General features: G+C 38.6%; 1 protein-coding gene across 1 annotated transcript in view; it reads right to left on the bottom strand.

Annotated features, from left to right (window-relative positions):
* ALMS1 (ALMS1 centrosome and basal body associated protein) overlaps positions 1-22,971 on the bottom strand; it is a 135,452-nt gene that overhangs the window by 51,310 nt on the left and 61,171 nt on the right. Inside the window, exon 12 of the mRNA XM_084901261.1 lies at positions 8,309-9,969. Coding sequence (XP_084757387.1) covers positions 8,309-9,969 — 1,661 coding nt within the window. The remainder of the gene's footprint in view (positions 1-8,308; positions 9,970-22,971) is intronic.

Genomic DNA, 22,971 nt, shown 5'->3' with positions numbered 1-22,971 from the left:
AGTAATATTATATTTGATTAGTATCTATATCATAAGAACAAAAGAACTTTTGAATTTATACCCTCTGCCTACTATTCAATGATTTAAAGAACAATCATGAGAAAAGGAAGTAATAGGCCAATACTCATGAATATAGAAGCAAAAATCCTAAACAAAATGTTAGAAAACCAACTGGGTGTGTGTGTGAATTCCTACCAAGAAGGTTTACTCCAGAAATGCAAGGTAAGTTAACATTAAAAAATCTAACAACATAATTCACCATCAATAAGGATAAAATGCATACAATCACATCAATATGGTCAGATTAAACATTTGATAAAATTTAATAATCTGGTGTAAAATTAGTTGCAAAGGGAAACTACAAAAAAACTTTAGAGAAACTATCCTAATTATTGTGAAATGTAATTGTAAGATTAGGAACAAAATAATAATGCCAAATCTTACCATTTCTATTGAACATTTTAGTAAAGGTCTTAAACAGAAAAAAGAAGTACTATCAAGATAAGAAAAAATAATACTGTCACTTTTCAAATTGATGTAATTTTGATAGAAAATACAAAATAATGTACAGATAAGTTATTGGAATATAAGCTTTTAAAAAAGTTGCCAGAGCCCTACCCAGCTTGGCTCAGTGGGTAGAGTGCCAGCCTTTGGACTGAAGGGTCGCAAGTTTCTGTTCAAGGGCATATGCCTGGGTTGCAGGCCTGGTCCCTAGTGCAGGGCGTGCAGGAGACAGCTGATCAATGGTTCTCTTTCATCATTGATGTTTCTATTTCTCCTTCCTCCCCCTTCCTCTTTGAAATCAACAAAAATATATTTAAAAAAAGCTGTCAGGTATGAAATCAAATTTTAAAAATACACTATATTTTTTAGTACCAGAAGTTATAAAATTATGGGTGGGTGGGAAGAAATCAAGCAAAGAACTTGTATGCATATATGCATAACCCATGGACACAGACAATAGGGTTGTGAAAGCTGGGGTGGGCTAGAAGGGGTCAATGGTGGCGGGGGGGGGAGGGGGCACACAAAGGGACATGTAATACTTTCAACAATAAAGATTTAATTAAAAAAAGTTATAAAGTTGAAAGCTAAAAAATCATACCATACATAATATTGTCAAAAACATAAAATACCTCATAAGTATGATAAAAAATATAAGGATTCTAAGTAAGGTACTATTAATATATAACAGAGAGAACTTAAAGGTGATCTAAAATTGGTACCACTTCTAGGTAAGATGTAGGTAACCACAGGCCATCATTCCTGATGTAATAAACAAAGTTGAATAAATTATAGAAATCATACTAAAAAAATTAGAGAGCTATGGGAGCAATCAGGGAACAATATCAATTAATTAGAGGCCCAGTGCGTGAATTCATGCACCAGTGGGGTCCCTTGGCCTGGCCTGTGGGATCAGGTCGAAACTGGCTCCCCGACATCCCCCGAGGGGTCCTGGATTGTGAGAGGACACAGTACGGGCCGAAGGACCCCACCGGTGCACAACTGGGCTGGGGAGGGATGAGGGAGGTTGGCGAGCTGGGAGGGACTGTGGGAGGGACTGTTTGGCCCGTCTCGCATAGTCCTGATAGGGCGGACTAACCTACTAGTTGGAACTAACCTACTGGAGCAAGCTAACCTACCAGAGAGTCTGTTCCCTGGTAATCAGTGCACATCATAACGAGCAGTTGAGTGACCTTACCGGTACCTTATTAGAATAGAGGCCTGATGTATGAAATTTGAGCACTGGATTGGGGTGGTCCCTCAGCCCAGCCTGCACCCTCTCACAACCCTGGACCCCTTGGGAGATGTCCACCTGCCGGCCTAGGGGATTGGGCCGGCAGTCAGACATCCCTCTAGCAGTCCAGGGCTCCTCACTCCTTACTTCCCGCCTGCGGCCTCTCCTACCACTGCCTCTGCACTCGCCAGCCATGAGCCTGGCTTTTGGCTGAGTGGCGCTCCCCCTGTGGGAGCACACTGACCATCAGGGGGCAGATCCTGCGTTGAGTGTCTGTATCATAGCGACCAGTCGTTCTTCCATTTGGTTGATTTGCATATTAGGGTTTTATCATATAGGATTATGCTTTGATTGGCTGAATGGCCAATCAGACACTTAGCATATTAGGTTCTTATTATATAGGATATGGTAGAGGGACATCTTAGAAATTATGGGCAGGAGTTTGGTATAGGTCAGGGGTAGGGAACTGCAGGCTGCAAAAGACCTGTGAAATCATTTGGTCTGGCCCTGTCAAAGCATTAGTGATGAGTTAATTAAATGTTTGACCTAATATAGCAGGCTGATTTTTAATGACAATTTTGTATGGCCAAAGAATGATGTTATAAATATCCAAATGGCCTTGGCAGAAAAAAGGTTCCCCACCCCTGGTATAGGGAGATATACTCCATTGGAAAGAGAAATCACCGTAAGTTTTGATGAACCCATGGGCTACAAGAAAGAATGAAATCTAACAGAATACCAAGCTGATTTCCACCACAGGACATTTCCTTAGTATCAGGATGGTATGGGAGGATGGGGAACAGAGCCAAAAAAGTAGAGTGAAATTCTCTTGCACAGTGAAGGCACTAACAAACCAAATCCCATTAGATAGAGGAACCTATAACCAACAGGCCTCCTCCTCCTCCTCCTCCTCCTCCTCCTCCTCCTCCTCCTCCTCCTCCTCCTCCTCCTTCTCCTATTTGCCAGATTTCGAATCTGAATAAGGCAGGAAGCTAAATAACACGCCTGAGATGGGAGAACTTTCAAGGTGAGGAATTCAGAGATCTACAAAACTAGCAATAAAAAAAATCCAGTGCCACCCTCAAGAAGCAGGCTGAGTAAGAAAACAGTGCAATCACTTGTCATCTTTTGAATGCTTATGAGATGTTTCCAAAAAGAAAATGTAACCACAAAAATACATAGCTATTTTCCCCTTATATTTGCCACACTATAAAGTTGCAAGGGTTGTGAATCTAAAGAGCTGAATTCAAACATTTGAAAGTCTGAATTATGGTATCTCACTATATTTAATTATCGAAGAATCAAAGACTTGTCAGCTTTAAATAAAAATCCAAACAAATTATTAACAATCATAGGTAGTACAACGCAGCTCTGCCCTAGTAAAATTCCTGAAATGAACAGAGAAAAGGGAAAATCTTCTCTGTTGCAAAGTAATAGCATTTTCAGTCTCTATAAAAAAAATTTTTATTCACAATGTGAATCGTACAATCAAAAATTGTAAAATTTGTGAGGCAGGAAAAAGTAAAAATTGAGAGTGAAAAAACAGAAAAAATTGATTTACAGGATAGTGAGATACTGACGTTAGCACGGAAGGATTTTTAAATGATTATTAATATATTAAAAGAGCAAAAGATGGTGATAATAGGTAAAAATATAAAATAAATTTCAAGAGAAAATTGGAATCTATTTTAAAAATAAAATACAAATAAATAAAAAAGAAGGGCACTGATCTCCAGACCTCAAGAAATACCAAAATAAATTTTTTTAGGCTAAAGTAAAACAATCCAAAAGTACAGAAGTACAGAACTGCAGGAAATAATGAGCATTATTATTAAAATGTGTAGCATGTTCATATACATATGGAGACATACATACATACATACATACACCTTTTATGTATATATTTGTGTTGTTCTATATTTCACATAATGAAATAAACCAAGCATCAATAACAATTGTGAGTGTTTCATTCCTGTAAGGGAATTTATAAATATGTAGAACAGTAGAGAATATTGGTAGGCACCACTTTAGCTAAGTAATCAAGTTAACATCACACACACACACACACACACACACACACACACTCATACACACACACACACACACACACAAGTTTAACATCACCAGTAATGCATGTTAATATGTGTTCCCTGATGAGATGCTTTAAAAATGCCTAACCTCAAAACCTAATCTTGAGACATGAAACAGACAAATTGAAAAACTTTCTCAAATGTAACTAATTAATTCTCTTCAAAGTGTCAAGGTGATAAAAAATAAGACTGAGAAAACTGCCACAGATTGAAGGAAATGAAGAAGATATGAAATCTACAATGCAAGGTGGGATTAGATTGGATCTGAAACAGAGAAGGTTCATTTGTGGAAAAACCAGGTGAAATTCCAAACTATCTATATTTTAGTTATAATTTTATATGAAGGATAACTTCTTAGTTTTGGTAAATGCTTTATGGTTAATATAAGGGGAAATTTTTGTAAAGGGCATATTGCCAACCTCTAAGATATTCCCTAATGATCTCTGCCTCCTGGTATTCATCATCTTGTGTAATACCTAACCCTTCAGAATGGGATGAAAATAGTGATTTATTTCTATCAAACAATGTGGCAAAGTGGTGAAATTCACTTCCAAGATTGGTTACATAAAGACTGTGGCTTTTATAGATATGGAGATAGTAAAGCAACAAGCAGACTGTCAAATTACAGCAGGGTGGGTAGGGAGATCTGGGGGAGATAATAGATAAACCGAAGGACTTGTATACATGCATATAAGTACAACCAATGGAAACAAAACTCTGGGGAGGGAGGGTATGTATTGGGGCGGGGGGGGGGGGGGCAATGTTAAAATATGTACACAGGTAATAATTTAATTTTAAAAAATGTAAAAAAAAAAAAGACTGTGGCTTTTGTCCTGAAACCCTCTCTAGTACTCTTACTTGCTTTGCTCACTCTGAAGGAAATTTAGCTATTACAATGGAGCTGCCATATAGAGGAACTCATGCCTCTAGCCAACAGCTATGTGAGCAAGCTTGGAAGCGTATCCTCAGTCAAGTACAGCTGAGATTAGACCATAGCTATAGCCAATACCTTGTGAGGGATCCTGATAATTTAATTTTTAAAAATGTAAAAAAAAAAAAAGACTTATTTGCTGGGACCGGTTTGGCTCAGTGGATAGAGCGTCGGCCTGCAGACTGAAAGGTCCCGGGTTTGATTCCGGTCAAGGGCATGTACCTTGGTTGCGGGCACATCCCCAGTGGGGGGTGTGCAGGAGGCAGCTGATCGATGATTCTCTCTCATCGATGTTTATAACTCTCTATCCCTCTCTCTCTTCCTCTCTGTGAAAAATCAATAAAATATATTTAAAAAAAAAAAAAAAGACTTATTTGCAACCTTGTGAAGGACCCTGAGCCAGAAGCACCCAGCTAAGCCATGCCTAGATTTCAGACCCCACAGAAACTTTGGAATAATATTGTGTTAAGCTGCTATATTTCAGGGTAGTATGTTACAAATCAATACAGAAACTACTGTTTTTTGCAACTTCTTTTTAAGTTGAAAATTATCTCAGAATAAAAAAGTTTAAACACACAGTCATGCCTTGCCTAATGACGGAGACACATTCTCAGAAATGCATCCTTAGACAATTTGGTCGTTGTATGAATATCACAGAATGCACTTAAACAAACCTAGATGGTATACATACCTACGCTCTATGTACAGCCCATTTCTCCTTTACTGTATTAAATACTATAGGCAACTGTAACAAAATGCTAAGTATTTGTGGGCCTAAACATGACTAAATGTAGAAAAGGCACAGTAAAAATATGGTGTAAAAGATTTAAAATGGTACACACCTGTACAGGACACTTAAGTGGTAAGCAAATGTGGAGGCCCAGAATATTATGTAAGTACTATAGACTTTATTCACACTATAAACCTAAACTACACTAAATTTATTTTTAAAACCTTTTTCTTCAATAATAAATTAACCTTAGCTTACTGTAACATTTTTTACTTTAACATTTTTAACACAGCTATTAAACACTTTGTATAGCTGCAAAAAAATAGTTTTTCCTCATATTATTATTCTATAAGCTATTTAAAACTTTTAAAGTATTTTTTTACTTTTAAAACTTTTTGTTAAAAACTAAGACATAAACACACACATTAGCCTGGGCCTCCACAGGGTCAGAATGATCAATATCATTGTCTTCCACCTTTAAATCTTGTCCCACTGGGAGGTCTTTAGGGATAATAAATAACACACACGGAGCTGTCATCTCTTATGATAATGCCTTCTTTTGAAATACCTCATGAAGGACCTGCTTGAAATATGTCCATGGTGGTTTGCTTGGTTGATTATTTATTTATTTGCTTGTAGGTAGATAATGCACAATGAACATTCCTCTCAATTGATGAAAACCCTTCAGTGTTGAGGCCCATGTTTTCAAAAGTTTTAAGGAGCTTGTTGAGGTCTGCAAAAGTTTCTGCTAAAACCTTTACTGTGAATTTTCTTGGGGGTTCCTCTTCTTTTTCTTCTGCAGTTTCCTTTTCTCTTGGCCTCTTCCTCAGCTATGTATTCTTGCTCTAGTTCCAACAACTCCACATTAGTCAATTCCTCAAGAACCACATCTAGGCACTCTCCAATGTCATCCTTATCCACATCCAGGTTACAGTTGTTTGTCATCTCAGCTACAACCTTCTTGATTTTTGCAACCTCTTTATCTTTGGCAAATCCTTTGGAGTCATAGAAGTCATTAAGTAATAAAAAAATTTTAAACTAAAAAATTAGTAAAATGCCACTTCAACACTTAATGGTCATTATAATCTTGTAGGACCACTGTCATATATGCAACCCATCACTGACCTAAATGTTATGTGGTGGATGATTGTATATGCACACAAATGTTATGAATATGTACAGTTTGAATTATTTATGGACACTGGAGTCAGACACCCCTAGGTTCAAATGCCACCTCCAACACTTAATGGTCATGTGATTTGAGGCAAAACATTTAATTTAATTTGTTTAAGTATTAGGCTTTTAAAATCTATAAATTGAGATAATACTATCTATCTCTGATTATACTGAATAAAAAAATAATATAGGCAACCACTAGCATTTAGTATATTCTGAACAAATGGCATTATCAATTCATATTTATAATTATCTATAATTTTCTCATTCAAGAAACTCAGCTCCAATAACTAAGCATTTTATCATTTTGATGAGTTTAAATATTATACATAAACTTGTCAATCTTTTAATTTCTAAACATTTTTCAAAAATAATGATCAATATTGATTTCTACAATATCCTACTATTTATAACATTGAAACTAGAGATTCACCTTGTTTGCTTTGCTCCAATTCAATTCTCAATCACTAACTTTTAGTCATTTCATTTGGACATATGAGTGGCAAAAATATTAAATGACTTATCCAAGAAGATATTTAGTAGAAGAGCTAGAAGTATGGCTCAAAGTTTGGAGAAACAATATCATGTGATAAACAAACTCTTGCTTTGATTAAATATGTGAACGCCCCATCTGTTGCTTATAATAAGCATTATTTGAGAAAATGCTGTTTGCTGACAAAGTAGCAATGTCAATGCTTCAGTTTCCCAGAGAGTAAATATGGATACCACCATCAACTCATAGGGTTATCATGAGTATTAAATGAGGTAACATATATAAGTTCCTCATTGCCAAGAATAACATGTGGATGTTGAAAAAACATTTTTTCCCCTTCCTCCTTTCCAAGGCCAGTGCTTTTCACTATGACATGTTGCCTTCTCATGTCATAGATGAAAACATTAAATACAAAGGGTAGTTTTGTTTAGCAATAACAGAATGTTAGGAGTCTCTTGTGAGAGACTAATGTAAAATTGAATTGACAGTCTTAAATTTAGGCTGAATAATATTGATCTCATGCATTTATCCCTGAGCTGGTTTTCCTTTCCTGCAATACACTGTGAAGTAGGGCATCACATCAGAGAGTACAGTATGTTGGATTTGCATTACTGGTAAGGTTAAACCTTAATTACTTAGCTAAAGTGATGTTTGCCAGAATTTTCCACTGAAAAATTACCTTTTTACATTGTAAATACTAAATATTTGAAGGGAATCATAAAATGGAAATGAAGAGAGGGAAAAAGAAGGAGAGAGCACACATGCAGGAGAGGGAGCATGTGCATGCATCCCCTCCCAAAGCCTGGTCTTCAGCATTTCTTCAACACAATCAGTAAGGAACTGGTTAACTTGTGCCACTGCATGATCAGAGTCTTCTCAAAATAATTCAATGTTTTGAATACTTGAAGCCAAGTCTTATCAAAAGCCCTTTGAAAGTATAAACATATTACTTTCAGATGTCCTCTTACTTGGATATTTATCTCTTGAAAGACTTCCAGTAGAATTGATATAATCTGCCCTAAGAGAATCATACTGCTCCCCCCAAAACAACAACAACAACAACAACAACAAAGAAAACCTTACATTTGCTTAAATATTTAAAACCCGTTATGACAAATTCCACCAGCTTGCTTGTTATCACAAAGAGACTCACCGATCTGCAGATACTGGAGTCCTTTCTGGATTGGAATATTCTTCCAAATCTGAAAAGTTCACTTGTGTTTGCCTTGAGATTACTATCTGGCTATTCTGAAAATGTATGGTTTTCAAGTCCTGAGAAATAATATTACTATCTGGAAGAGACTGTATGACTTCAAAGTCCGGTGAAGATTTAGGTCCTAGAGAACCTAAAGGTTCTTGATCATATACTCTAAGTTTACTGGTCAGTAATTTGGAGGTTGGTTCCAATGATCTTGAAGATACAGCTGTTTTAGAAGCCGGATCCAATGAAATTAAACTTTTATCTAAGGTTCCACTATCCAACTTGGAGGAAGTCTTGGGAGAAAGAGTTATACGAACAAAAGAAAGTACTTTTTTGTTTGAAGGTGGAGTAGATGGAGATCTTACTAACGTATTTTGACTTGGTGCTGATGGGGAGACCACATCACTGATTTTATTAGTTTCAATTTTTATATTAGATACGTATGATTTAGGCTTTTGTTGATCCTTGTTTTCTACTACATAATCCTGACCTTGAGGAAGGGGGGAATATTGTTTTTGCATGTGGTGATCTGTATCAGGGCCTCTGCTTTGTTCAAAGAGCTGACGCTGTTCAAGAAATATAGCAGAAGGAAGGTCTGGAGCTATATAAATCTGACCTTGAGGAAAGGGAGAGTGTTTTTCTCTCATCTGATGATCTACCTGTGGGGTTTTGCTTTGTTCAAAGAGTTCTCGGTTTTCAAGAAAAATGTGACAAGGAAGATTTGGAGCTACATAATGCTGATGTGGAGGAGGAGGGGAAGAAAAAGGAGGAAGGGGAGGGGGAGGGGGAGGGGGAGGAGGAGGGGGAGGGGGAGGGGGGGGAGGAGGGGGAGGAGGAGGTTTTCTTACATAGTGATCTGCATGTGGGACTTTGCGGAGCTCAGGCTGTTCAAGAGATATGGGTGGAGAATTTGGAGTTACAGTTATATTCTTCTCTTTTACTCCTGGTGTGGAATGGCTAATTTTAAATGATGAAGGGGAAGAGGTATTGTGTTTTAAATTTCTAAGAGGATTTTGCTCTTCAGTGAAATGAGAATTAAATACCCCTACAGATGCTCCAGTACACTGGCTATCTTCAGTAACACCAACCTTAAGAACAGAGGAATCTGAAAAGCATTTAGAATGTCGGTGAGATGAAAAAGTGATGGAGGTAGTAAACTTTTTCATGGATTCTGGGGACAGCATTTGTGATGAAGAATGACAATCCATTTCTTCAGGTAGCACATAAGTAGGTTCTATTAAATCTGACATCCAAGGGTCCATGTTTTCATGGAATGGCATTCGAAAACCCTTGTTAATTCTGAAGTCATCAGTTGTAAAGTTTTGAATTGGGGAACAACTTTGTAACTGCAAGGAATTCCAAACTTTTAAACGGGTGTTTCTCTGGTCTAGTGATTTGGAAAGGTTGATGTGCCTGTTTCTCCATGAAGATGGGTTCCGGTGTCCTCTGATAATTTCTAAGGGTTCAGGTGATCTGAAGACACAGGGATGGCTGTCCAACTGTGGTTGTTTGGGAGTAAGAGTCCTGAAACATCCTTTTTCATGGCTCTCAATAATAATATGACTACAGACAGCTTCTGGCTGGCATCCTATTCCCCGTGGACTCCGTAAACCCTAGGAAAAAAAAAAGATTTTACTTGAAGTAGTCCAAATAGTTATACAAAAATCACTTTGCTGATCTTTTACAATAAAACAGGTAAAAACGTAAGAATAAGACAATTAATTATAGAATAAAATTGCCCATGATCATGCAGTTAATTTCTTCTAAAATTTTTTCACTGAAATAACAAAAGCAAAAACTACTGCTGTCCCCCAGTATTCTCACTTTTTTTCTTGTAGTTAACAATATATCCCAACATTGATTAGTCAAAGGCCACCAAGACGCAGGTATTTCCAGCTTCCTTTGAAGCTAGGTGTGACCATAAGACTAAGTTTAGACAAATGGAATATGAGCAAAAGAATTAAGTACAAATTTTGCTTCCTGTCCTTAAAAAATCAAGTTCTCAACCTCCACATCCACCTATTACTACTATCACCATTACTATTGCCAACTGAAATAGGTGCTCTCTAGAACAATCTTGAAAGCCATATAAAAAGATGATACAGCTGCCCACCCAGCTTGGGTCCTTGGATAACCTGAAGGAGCTTGCTCCTGTTTGTACCCTGGACTATCACATAAGAAAATAAAATTTTACCTTATTTGAGCCATTGTATTTTGGGATTTCTTTGTTAAGAAGCTTAGCCTATACCCTAATATTTTACCAATTACAATAGGAAAAAGAACTAATACCTCTTTCTGGTTAATATCAATGCATAATGCTACCATAAATATAAATTTTCTTTGAGATGTCTGCATTTACCTCGCCATTCTACTTGATGATATAGGAACATTTGGCTTCATATAAAAATGTTTTAGCCTGGCTGGCATGGCTCAGTGGTTGAACATCGACCTATGAATCATGAGATCACGGTTTGATTCCTAGTCAATGCACATGCTTGGTTGCAGGCTCAAATCCCCAGTAGAGGGTCTATAGGGGGCAGCTGATCAATGATTCTCTCATCATTGATGTTTCTATCTCCCTCTCCCTCTCCCTTCCTCTCTGAAATCAATAAAAATATATTTTAAAAAGCTCAACATTTAAAAATATGCTGCCACTTCCGACACAGTGGAGTGGATGTGCTTTGCCCTATTCTACTTGCTAAGTCCACAATTAAAAATCCTGGATATTATACATAAAACAAACTTAAGAAGAATCTGGAAACTATAGAAAAGAAGGCAGGTTGGCTAAAGACATTGGGACCTCAGGAATGACATGGTAGTGAAATCCCTGGGTTTTCTTTTTTACCTGATATATCCCAGATTTGGATCTGAAGAAGCCAGCAAAATAGGAACAAAGGGCACATACAGAAGCTCTAACAAAAACCTACTTTCATTAGCTAAAAAAAAAAAAAAAACATACAAAAAAACCCCCCACAAAACAACAACAACAACAACAACAAAAAACAGTAAAGTGAAGTCTAATAAGACAGAAAACTTTGCCCTGATTAGGTGGCTCAGTTGGTTGAGTGTCATTCCATACACCAAAAAGATTGTGGGTTTGATTCCTGGCCAAAGCACATATGGAGGCAATCGATTGATGTTTCTCTTTCAACTAATGTGCTCTTCTCTCTCTCCCTCTCCTTCCCTCTCCTGTTTCATTCTTCCCTCCTTTCCATCCTCCCTCCATTTCTCTCTCTCTTTCAAATCAATAAAAACAAAACAAAACAAAACAAAACAAAACAGACATATCCTTGAGTGGCAATTAAAAACTTTTAGACAAAAAACTGATTTCAAGCAAAAACTACAGGAAAAAAAGGGTGTGTGTGTGCAAAAAGTCTAAGTGAGAAGCATAGACTTCAACCCTTCCAAATCAACAATGAAGCACCACCAAGCCAAGAAGTATTAGAGATGGCCAAGTAGGAGTCCTGCTGACTGGTCATAAACTACCTCTCCTGTGGTGTCAGTGGAGACCACACAGGAAGACTGGATTTCCATTTCCAGTGAGCAGTAGAGTAGTAATGAGTAGCCCCCCTCTCTCCCAGCTACCAACTGGAAGAAAATATTTGCAAGTCTCATATCCAATAGAAGACTGTATCTAACATATACAAAGAACTCTCAAAACTTAACAGTTACAAAACCCACACGCAATTCAATCAGAAAAATGGGTCAAATAATCATATACATCTCACTAACAAAAGGACATGAAGAGATATTCAAAATCATTAATCATTAAGAAAACACAGATTAGAGAAAACAAGATGGCAGCATAGATAAATACCTAAACTGCTGCCTCACACAACAATTTCAAAACTATAACTAAAAGACAAAACAGACATCATCCAGAACCACAGGAAGGCTGGTTGAGTGGAAATTCTACAACTAGAATGAAAGAGAAAAGCACACTGAGACTCCGAGGAGCTGCAGAAGGCAGAGGTACAGAAGCACACGCACGGAGAGGGCTGGCAACTGAGTACACTGTTGGCTTTCTCAATTGGGAGGGAGACAAAAGCTCCTGACAGCTCTGAACTCCAGTTCAGGGCAAGACTCTGGAGATCCAGACTCATTCGGGGAGAAACTGGACTATCAGGAAAGATAAAAGCACACTGAGACTCAGAGGAGCTGCAGAAAGCAGAGGTACAGAGGAACGCACCCGGAGAGAGCTGGCAATTGAGTATGTGATTGGCTTTCTCAATCGGGGGGGAGACAAAAGCTCCCGACAACTCTGAACTCCAATTCCGGGCGACACTCTGGGGACCCAAACTCATTCAGGAAGAAACTGGACTCTCTGGCAGCAGGAAAAACTCAAAACTCAAAAGCAGCTCTTTCTCAGAGGCCTCTTAGGGAAGTGCTGAAAGGAAGCCATTACTGTCTGCTCTGCCCTGAGATTCGGCCCCATCCAAGCTGAGCAGAGAAGCTTTTGCAAGTCTTATCTCATAAGAGTGTCTCTAACACAGAAGTTCTCCCGGCATAGACACAGTTGATCCTCACAGTCAAATGGACTGGAGGTCAAACACTCCTAGTAATACCAAAAATAATCAAGGCTTAACCTGTTAACTGGGGAGTTCCCTTTTTAATGACGCAACCTGTAACGGGCGTGTACTCTTTCACTAGGACGTGTCAGTACGTCATGCCCAGAGGACGTAATTTCATATTATTTTATTTATTTATACTTAATGAAAATAAATGAAATATATATATATATATATATATATATATATATATATATATATATATATATATATATTTCATTTATTTATATATATAAAGCACAAAGGAAAATACAAAATTACAAAAAAAATAGAAAAGAATACCGACAAAAAAAAAATGGACACGTCGAATTAAAAAATTATAAATTTTACAAATAATGATAAAGATTACAAAAAATAGCTGAAACCGGTTTGGCTCAGTGGTAGAGCCCGGTCTGCGGACTGAAAGGTCCCAGGTTTGATTCCGGTCAAGGGCATGTACCTTGGTTGCCGGCACATCCCCAGTGGGGGGGGGGTGCAAGAGGCAGCTGATCGATGTTTCTCTCTCATCTCATCGATATTTCTAACTCTCTATCCCTCCCCTTTCCTTCCTCTCTGTAAAAAATCAATAAAATATTTTTTAAAAAAAAGATTACAAAAAATATATACCATCCCTCTTGGGGCGCAACATATATTTCAAGGACGTATTCATATGTCCTACCCGTTCCTGATATTGTTTACATTTGGCGTATTTATTTATAGGTCCCGCTCGGTTAACAGGTTAACTACAACAAGACTGTGCACACAGCCCACAAATGGGTGCACCAAGAGTGCTCATCTCAGGTACTGGGGAGGCTGAGCCACTGGACCCTGCTAGGACACCTAGCACATAAAGCCACTCTATCAACTCAGGGGAGCAGCCAAAATGTGGAGACAAAGAAACAGGTCACAAATGAAAGAAATGGAGGAAAACAAACGAATGGATATAGAGTTCAATACCACAGTTATAAGGTTATTCAAGAATTTTCTAGAAAAGGCAGATAAATTTAGCGAGACCCTTGAGGATACGAAAAAGAACCAACTAGAAATTAAACATACATTGACGGAAATAAAAAATAATATACAGAGATCCAACAGCAGATTAGAGGATTGCAAGAATCAAGTCAAAGATCTGAAAGACAAAGAAGCAAAAAGCACCTAACTGGAAAAGCAAAAAGAAAAAAGAATCCAAAAATTTGAAGATAGTGTAAGGAGCTTCTGGGACAACTTCAAGAGTACCAACATCTGAATTATAGGGGTGGCAGAAGAAGAGAGAGAACAAGATACTGAAAACCTATTTGAAAAAATAATGACAGAAAACTTCTCCCACCTGGCAAAAGAAATAGGCTTACAAGTCCAGGAAGCACACAGAACCCAAAACATAAGGAATCCAAAGAGGACCACACCAAGACATATTATAATAAAATGCCAAAAACAAAAGACAAAGAGAGAATATTAAAAGCAGCAAGAGAAAAACAGTTACCTACAAGGGAGCACCCATATGATTGTCAGCTGATTTTTCAACAGAAACTATGCAGGCCAGATGGGAGAGGCAGGAAATATTCATAGTGATGAATAGCAAGAACCTACAACCAAGATTACTCTACCCAGCAAAGTTATCATTCAGAATTGAAGGTCAGATAAAGAGCTTCACAGATTAAAAAAAGCTAAAGGAGTTCATCACCGCCAAATAGTATTATATGAAATGCTGAAAGATATTCTTTAAGAAGAGAAAAAAGAAGAAAAAGGTAAAAATAAAAATTATGAACAAATACATATCTATCAACAAGTGAATCTAAAAATCAAGTGAATAAAAAATCTTATGGACAGAATAAACTGGTGAATATAATAGAATCAGGGGCATAGAATGGGGAGTGGACTAACAATTCTCGGGGGGGGGGGGAAGGGGAGTGCGGGAAGAGACTGGACAAAAATTGTATACATATGGATGAGGACAGTGGGCAGGGGATAAGGGCAGAGGGTAGGGTGGGAACCAGGTGGAAGGGAGAGAGGAAAAAAGAGGAACAACTGTAATAACCTGAACAATAATTATTAAAAAACACACACACACACACACACACACAAATTAAAACCACAATGAGATACCACTACAAACCTATCAAAAAGGCTAAATTAAAAAAAAAATGCATGTGAGGCTGTGGAGTAATAGACTCACAACATTACTGGTAGGAATGTAAAATGGTACAATCACCCTAGAAAATGGTGTGACAGTTTCTCAAAAAACTCAACATACAACTACCATATGACCAAGCAATAGAACTTCTTGACATTCATCCAACAGCAGACTAGAGGATTGCAAGAATCAAGTCAAAGACTTGAAAGACAAATCTTTGACTTACATTCACCAAAAATCTCTACATATTTATAGCAGCTTTATTTGTAATAGCCCCAAATTGAAAACAACCATTTCATTCAATAGGTTAATATTTAAACCAACTATTACATCCATACCATGGAATACTACACAGCAATAACAAGGAACAGACTAGTGATACATTTAACAACCTAAATATTCTCCAGAGAATTATGCCCAGTGAAAAATGCTAATACCAAAATGCAAATACATATAATTTCACATTTATGACATTCTTGAAGTGACAAAATTATAAAAATACAGACAAAATTAATGACTACAAGGAAAAAATGGATGTAGTTATTAGAGGGCAACAAAAAGGTCACTTTATGTTGATATAAATGTTAGGTATCTTGATTATGTCGCTGCCAATATCCTGATTGTAATATGTTATTACAGATTTGCAAGATGTTACCATTGGTAGAAACTGGGTAAAAGGTAAAAGTGACCTTCCATATTATTTCTTGTTACTGCATGTGAATCTAAAGATATTTAAAAAACTTTTTTTTTTTTTTTTTTTTTTTTTTTTTTTTTAGAAAACCAGTAAGTTAATTGAATACCAGCTGGACAAAACTAACACTTTAGATAAGTTATAAGATGGTGGTAGAGCAGGTAGAAGCTACACTCACCTTTTCCCAGGACCAAATCAGAATTACAATTTAATCATAGAAAAATAAACCTGAATAACCTACTGAAGACTAGATGAACAGAAGTTTTATAACCAAGGATTTATAGAGAAGCCACATCAAGACTAGCAAGAAGGGCAGAGACATGAAAAGGACTAGCCCTGCATCCACATGTGGCGGTTGAGAATCCAGAGGGATATCTCAGCTGCAAAGATCTTTCCGAAAGGAGCAAGGGGTCTCAACAGCACGCCATGTTCCCCAGCCTGGAGGACAAGAGCTCAAAGAGGACATAACACCTGGCAGTGAAAACCAGTGGGGATTACAGGGACAGAAGTCTGCTAAAATCCCAGACTTAAGGGCCAAGGCACAAATCTCATTCACAGATACTCGCTCTGGACACTCTAGAATGATACAGAGAGAAGTCATACAGAGAGACACTGGGTTGTGTGGCTTCAGGGAGAAGGCTGAAAGAACAGCCACCAAGGTCCCTCCCTGAGTTCCTCTCCCATACTGTCCACAGATGGATGCCATCTTTCCCGAATCGAGGACTAGCCCTACCATCCAATTCCTTGTGGCTCTCTCCTGCTCCACTGGCACCCTGAGCAAGAATCAGCTGGCGGCAACCAGCCTGGGCCCATAGTATGGACTTTCTCAGAAGTCCAGGCAGATTCAGGGGATAGGAGAAACTGGAGTTGTGTGGCTTTAGGGCAAAGGCCTTTTCCCCCTCAAACACCTGAAGGCACCTCTGTTCTATGCAGAGCTCTCCTTCTGCAAGGCTCCCCGGCCCCACGACTGCTTCACAAAACTCACTGTTGCCTGGGTGACTGCTCCTTGAAGTAGCCCGCCACCTCCACTCAACAGACTCCAGTCCCACCCCGGCACCAGCACCACCTCATAGTGAGCGGCTCAAGGGATGGGGGACCCAAGAGGTGCTTCATGCACTTCATGGTGATTGGCTGCCAGTTCGGTCATGACGCCACCTAGTTCATATATATGTGTGTATATATATATATATATATATATATATATATATAGTATACACACACACACACACACACACACACACACACACACACACACATATATGGATTTTCTTTAAGCCAAAGCTACACATGTGCCCCTAATCTTTACTATTTATGGATGGAACCCTCCTATGCCTTGGAGAACAGCACTACCTAATTATTTACAAGGTGCACTCCAAATGTACTGAGAATCTGTGTGACTAGTCGATACTCCCAATGGTGCAAGCAAATCCCAATTGAGGCATCCCAAATCTATGCAACTCTCTTAGGCCCCTTGGGCCCTCAGTTCCCCTCCTTGGTGGTTACCTGGAGGAGCAACACCCTGGGGTAGCTCCCTCCACTTGCAACAACACTGATAATGACAACGCCCCAGCACATGACAGCGCAGGACATGACAGACAATCTGAGAGATGACAACAACCAAGCCCACACAACCACAGGAAAAAACTTCATCCTGAATGCTACCTCCACAACCTTTCACTACCACATAGATGACGCCAAGGAACATACAGCAGCTGATGATGGCAAAGACTGAATAGGACTTGTTGAACTAAATGCTGTTTATCTAAATCCCCTATTCACATTCCCCTTGAGTGGCATTTTGCAGAATTAAGTATGTTTACTTCAAGGCCCGCTTATCACTATAGGCATGCTGAGTGAGGTGGTACTATGACTGCTAGGCTGCTCTTCACTGATCTTTGAGCTTTAGAAGATCTAGATATGTGTTGAGTCTCAGAACCTTAGCGGGGCTCCTTTAAAGCAATTCACTTAGTTGCTCACTCTCACCATACCCATCAGATTGGTCCACATTATACATCCTACTGGGGTGGGATTAGTGAATTTCTGTTTGGAGGAACCATCCCCCCAGCTGCAGATGCTACCATCACCACAGGACCTTCACACATATCCTCCAGAATCATATCCACAGGGTCACCTGACTACACTACTCCAAGGAAACCCTTTTCCACTGTCACCCTTCAGAGCTCTACAATCCTCCCATTCAAGCCCCCAAATAGTCCTTATTTTTCTTTTACTCTTCAAACCTTGTGTCAAGGTATGACTTCAGTGAGCCTAATATTTTTATACAATGGGCTAAAACCATAGCTCATTTTTTGGGACCACTGTAATTGTTGGGAATGTTATCAGGGTCAACAAAATCTTTTACCCAAGTTAGTAGTCTACTTCAGTGTTTTTCAACCTTTTTTTGGGCAAAGGCACACTTGTTTCATGAAAAAAATCACGAGGCACACCACCATTAGAAAATGTTAAAAAATTTAACTCTGTGCCTATATTGACTATATATAAAGTAATTCTCTTGAATAGGAATCAAATAAACACAAAGAAAGTATTTTATAATTACTTTATTATGAAATATTAAGTAAACAAAATAGTGAAAAATTATAAAATTCTTGTCTGCACCTACGGCACACCAGGCAACATCTCGTGGCACACTAGTGTGCCGCGGAACAGCGGTTGAAAAACGCTGGTCTACTTGACTGATTTTTTTAACACTGCCCCCATCTGCCCAACAGAAGGCACCCCATGTAACTTTGCAGCTTGTCCAAATACTCAACTGCTTCCATGCAGTACACTTGCCATACCAGGAACATGGCAAGACATAGCAGGAACCCCCACGTGCCCTTTATAATCCTCCATATCTGCCCACGCACCAACACAAGAAAGAATATGACCTATGCCTTATCCCAAGGAGCACAACCCCTGCAGTATTGAGCCTCACAGCCCAGTCACCCAGGAGGAACCCAAAATTATATCAGTTTCCCCAATCACACAGTTAGTGACCTCTGTGTCTAGCACCCTGGGTCCATTATACATTCGTGGTTTCTCACATGTGTACTTCTCTTCCCCTCAACCTCTTTGCCAACCCCATAGAGTTCTATATGTTCATACCAATGTACTTTAGTCTCTCTGGGGCTTACATAAATCACTAAACAGGACCCTCAGTCCATTTCTTATTCTGCCCTTCACATAAAGAGCATGTGGTATTCATCCCCATTATGTTTGGAAGTAGGTCTGCTACTATCCCTCACAGGAACTGGATTACACATCACCACAACAGATACATAAGAACAAATTATTAAGGCAAACACCAACCTGTCAACTACATTGGCTGAAAATATTAAGCTGTACACCAAAGCACAATGCAATAACATTTTTTATACCATTCATTTTTTCAAAAATCCTCACCCAAGGACATTTTCCACTGATTTTTTAGAGAAAGGGGTAGGAAGTGAGGGATGGAGGGAAATAGAGAGTTGAGGGGAAATGAGAGAAATGAGAAACATTAATTGGCTGCCTCCCACACAAACTATGACCAGGGCCAGGGATCGAGTTCAAAACCTAGGGTATGTGCCCTGTCTGGGAATCAAGCCCGTGACCTTTCATTGTATGAGACAAAGCTCCTACTTAAAAGGCACACCAGCCAGGGAAACATGATTTTTTAGTGCAGATGGATTTGGATAACCATTTAGCTTTAAGTTATTTATTGGTCAAGGAAAGAGGTATATGTTCTATATCACCTGCTGCATCTATAATAATAATTCTGGACAAAATAGATCTACAAAAGGTGGCCCAACAGGTACCAATATTCCATAATCTCACCCAAGTTTTTAAATCAAATACCTACCTTTTCCATGGGCCTTGATTTATTTTCTTGGCTGCACCCCAATAAATGAGGGGATGGTTATGAATAGAATTTCAAACTATCATTTATCTATTGATGTTCTTGATTGGCATTTTTGCTTTACTCAAATGTTTCATATGCTAGGTGACCAAAGCTCTGCCAGTGGCTGTTGATATCTGCACCATCTAGACAGTGCCCTTGATTTTCCCTAAACACTAATGCCTAGGCATCACAGGGTCAATTGTGATGAGAAAACAGCTATTTTGAGTTGCTGCCTAGATATTTTACAGTATGACAACCCTGTTCACACCCAGAGCATATAGTTAGATAAAGCCCTGAATTTAGGATTCCTGTCAGAAATTCCCTCTTTGCTTTTTCCAAGCCACCTTTAAAAATAACCACTTGGAACTGAGTGTGTGAAAAGTCACTGACGGCCATTCAACCATCTTATAAGTAGTTAGTGCTTGCTACCCTGCTCTTGAGGCAGACTGTTCATCCCTCAACCTGTCCACTCACCCAGGCTTCTGAGATTTGTAAGTAATAACTCTTGTGACACTAATTTCTTTGTGTAACTGTATTAAAACTATGCCTTTAATCAAAATAACCTTGGAGATTTTTCAGTTCCTCAAAGTGGAAGCTCTGATGCTGAGAAAGCTACCTGCCTATCCCATCTGGGTAGTATGTGCCTACATTCAAGAGATTATAATCTGAATATTTTTTATTTAATATACCAGCTACAGACTATACAATACAACATACTACAAAGAAAGAAAGAAAGAAAGAAAAAAAGAAAGAAAGAAACCTGAAGAGAGAGCAAGCATGTTTGTGCAAGAACACAAACACGATGTAAGCAGAAGACTAAATCCTAAGGAAGAATGAAAAAGAAATACTAGAGATAAAAAAAAAACACTAACAGAAATGAAGAATGCTTTGATAGATTCTTTAGTAGACTGCACATGGCCAAGGCTAGAATTTTGAGCTTCAGGATAGTTCAAGAGAAACCTCCAAAACTAAAATGCAAAAGAAAGAAAAACCCAGACCAAAACATCAAAGGACTACAGGACAAGATATTAATACATTAACAACAAAAATGCCAAAAAGAAAACAAAAAACCCGCCCAAAACAAAGAAAAACACTCCCTCTCCCACAAAACCAGAAATACTATACCTAGACATAACATTTTCAAAGTAAAGAAAAGCAAACAAACAAAAAAAATATCTTAAAATAAGCCAGAGAGATAAAACACTTTACCTACAGAAAAAGCAAAAAAAAATTACATTTAACTTTTCTATAGACATCATGCAAGCAAGAAAACAATAAAGGATTTAAAATGTTGAGAGAGAAAAATCCCACCAACTTAGAATTCTATACCCTTCAAACTGAAAGAGAAATAAGACTTTCTTAGACAAATTAAAATTGAGGAAATTTATGTCAGTAGATGCAACAAAATATTAACAGAAAAACTTAACTGAGAAAAATATGTCAAAAACTCAGATCTACATAAAGAAAGAAAGAACATCAAAGTAAGAATAACTGAAGGTAAAAAAAACAAAACCAAGCTGATTCAAAAAAATAGTTTGAAACATTGCTATGTATGCATGTATGAACCATATTTTCCGGCGTATAAGACAGCTTTTGAAACGAAAAAATGTCAACCGAAAACTGGGGGCAAAAGACCAAAATTGCACAAAAATTACCTGCAGATCTTGACGGCAAAGTAAGTCTTTTTTTTGAAGTGGGGGGTAGTCTTATACAGCGAATATAGGCCTAAACCTATATTTTAACTGTAAAATTAGGGAGTCGTCTTATACACCGGAAAATACGGTACACGTACATGTGTGTGCATGCGTGCGTGTGTGCGTGTGTGTGTGTGTGAGTGTATAAAATGAATGACAGGAAGAATTAGGATTATTTTATTAGAAGATAGCACACTACCTGTGAAGTGAGTGTGGTACAGTGTTATTTGAAATTGATGTAGTCGTAGGTATGTGATACAAATTCTAAGGCAATCATTGAAAATGTAGGAAATATGTATATAACTGACATCCTAAAAAATGAGAGAAAATGTAATCATAAAATGCTCAATTAAAACCACAAAGAGCCCTAGCCAGTTTAGCTCACTTGAAAGAGCATTGGCCTGCAGTCCGAAAGGTCCCAGGTTTGATTCTGGTTAAGAGCACAAGCCCAGGTTGCAGGCTTGATCTCCAATAGAGGATGTTCAGGAGGCAGCTGATCAATAATTCTCTCATCATTGATCTTTCTATCATTCTCTCCCTCTCTCTTCCTCTTTGAAATCAATAAAAAATATATATTTTTAAAAATTAAAAATAAAAAACCAGTCCTTGGGCTGATGCTCTTACCACTGAACATAATTGGCCAGAGTTGTTAATTACATTTTTAAAAACAAAATTTTTTATTTTGGAATAATTCTAAATTTACCCCACAACTACATAGTGAATATAGGTTTCCTGCGCACAGGTCTGCATAGCTAGTCTCTCTTGTTGTTCACAGCTTCCACAACCCTGGCGCCGACACAGCTAACAAGTGAATATTGCTGCCGTGCTTGAACTGGACTATAGAATTGTGTTTCCGAAAACCAAGATGGCAGCATAAGGTAAACATCTAAATGTAGCCTACCGCACAATTTTAAAAGTACAACTGGAAAACAGAGCAAACATCGTCCAGAACCACCAGAAGGCTGACTGAGTGGAAGCTCTACCAAGTAGGAAGTGAAGAGAAAGGATGCTGAGCCTCAGGAGCTGTGGAGGTGCAGAGATCTGTGCGTGCAGAAAGGGCAGCCGCCAAATACACTGCTGGCTTACTGGCAGCGCGCGGAGAGGGTGGGCAGCTAACGTGCGGCTAGCTTTCTTGTTCGGGAGAAAAACAAAACCTCTCTATTACACTGATAGCCACCTCCAGTCAGATAGAAATTGGACTGTCAGGGAGCAGGCAAAACTCTCTCAGAGGTGCGCATGGCCAGCAGCCATAGCTGCAGGTCTCGGCGAACAGGACCCTCTTAGGGTGGGGCTGACGGGAAACAAAAACTTGTCTGTGCCACCCCAAGACTCCGCCCCATCCAAGTTGAGCACAGAAGCCCTCCTATCAATAGCTGAGACACTGCTGATCCTCACAGCCAATTGGCTTGGAGATAAAACTCTCCCCAGTGATACCAACAACAAGCAAGGCTTAACTACAACAAGACTGCACACACAGCCCACAAAGGGCTGCATCATGTCTGTCCACCTCAGGTAATTGGGGAGGCTGAGCTACTGGGTCCTGCTAGAACATCTAGCATGCAAAGATACTCCATCAACTCAGAGAAGCAGCTAAAATGCAAAGACAAAGAGGCAGGCCACAAATGAAGGAAATGGAGGAAAGCAAAAGAATAGATATAGAGTTCAAAACCAC

This window comes from Pipistrellus hanaki (genome assembly GCF_964339955.1).
Source record: "Pipistrellus hanaki genome assembly, chromosome: 12".
Lineage (NCBI taxonomy): Eukaryota > Metazoa > Chordata > Mammalia > Chiroptera > Vespertilionidae > Pipistrellus > Pipistrellus hanaki.
This window is presented reverse-complemented; position numbering and strand designations above follow the sequence as displayed.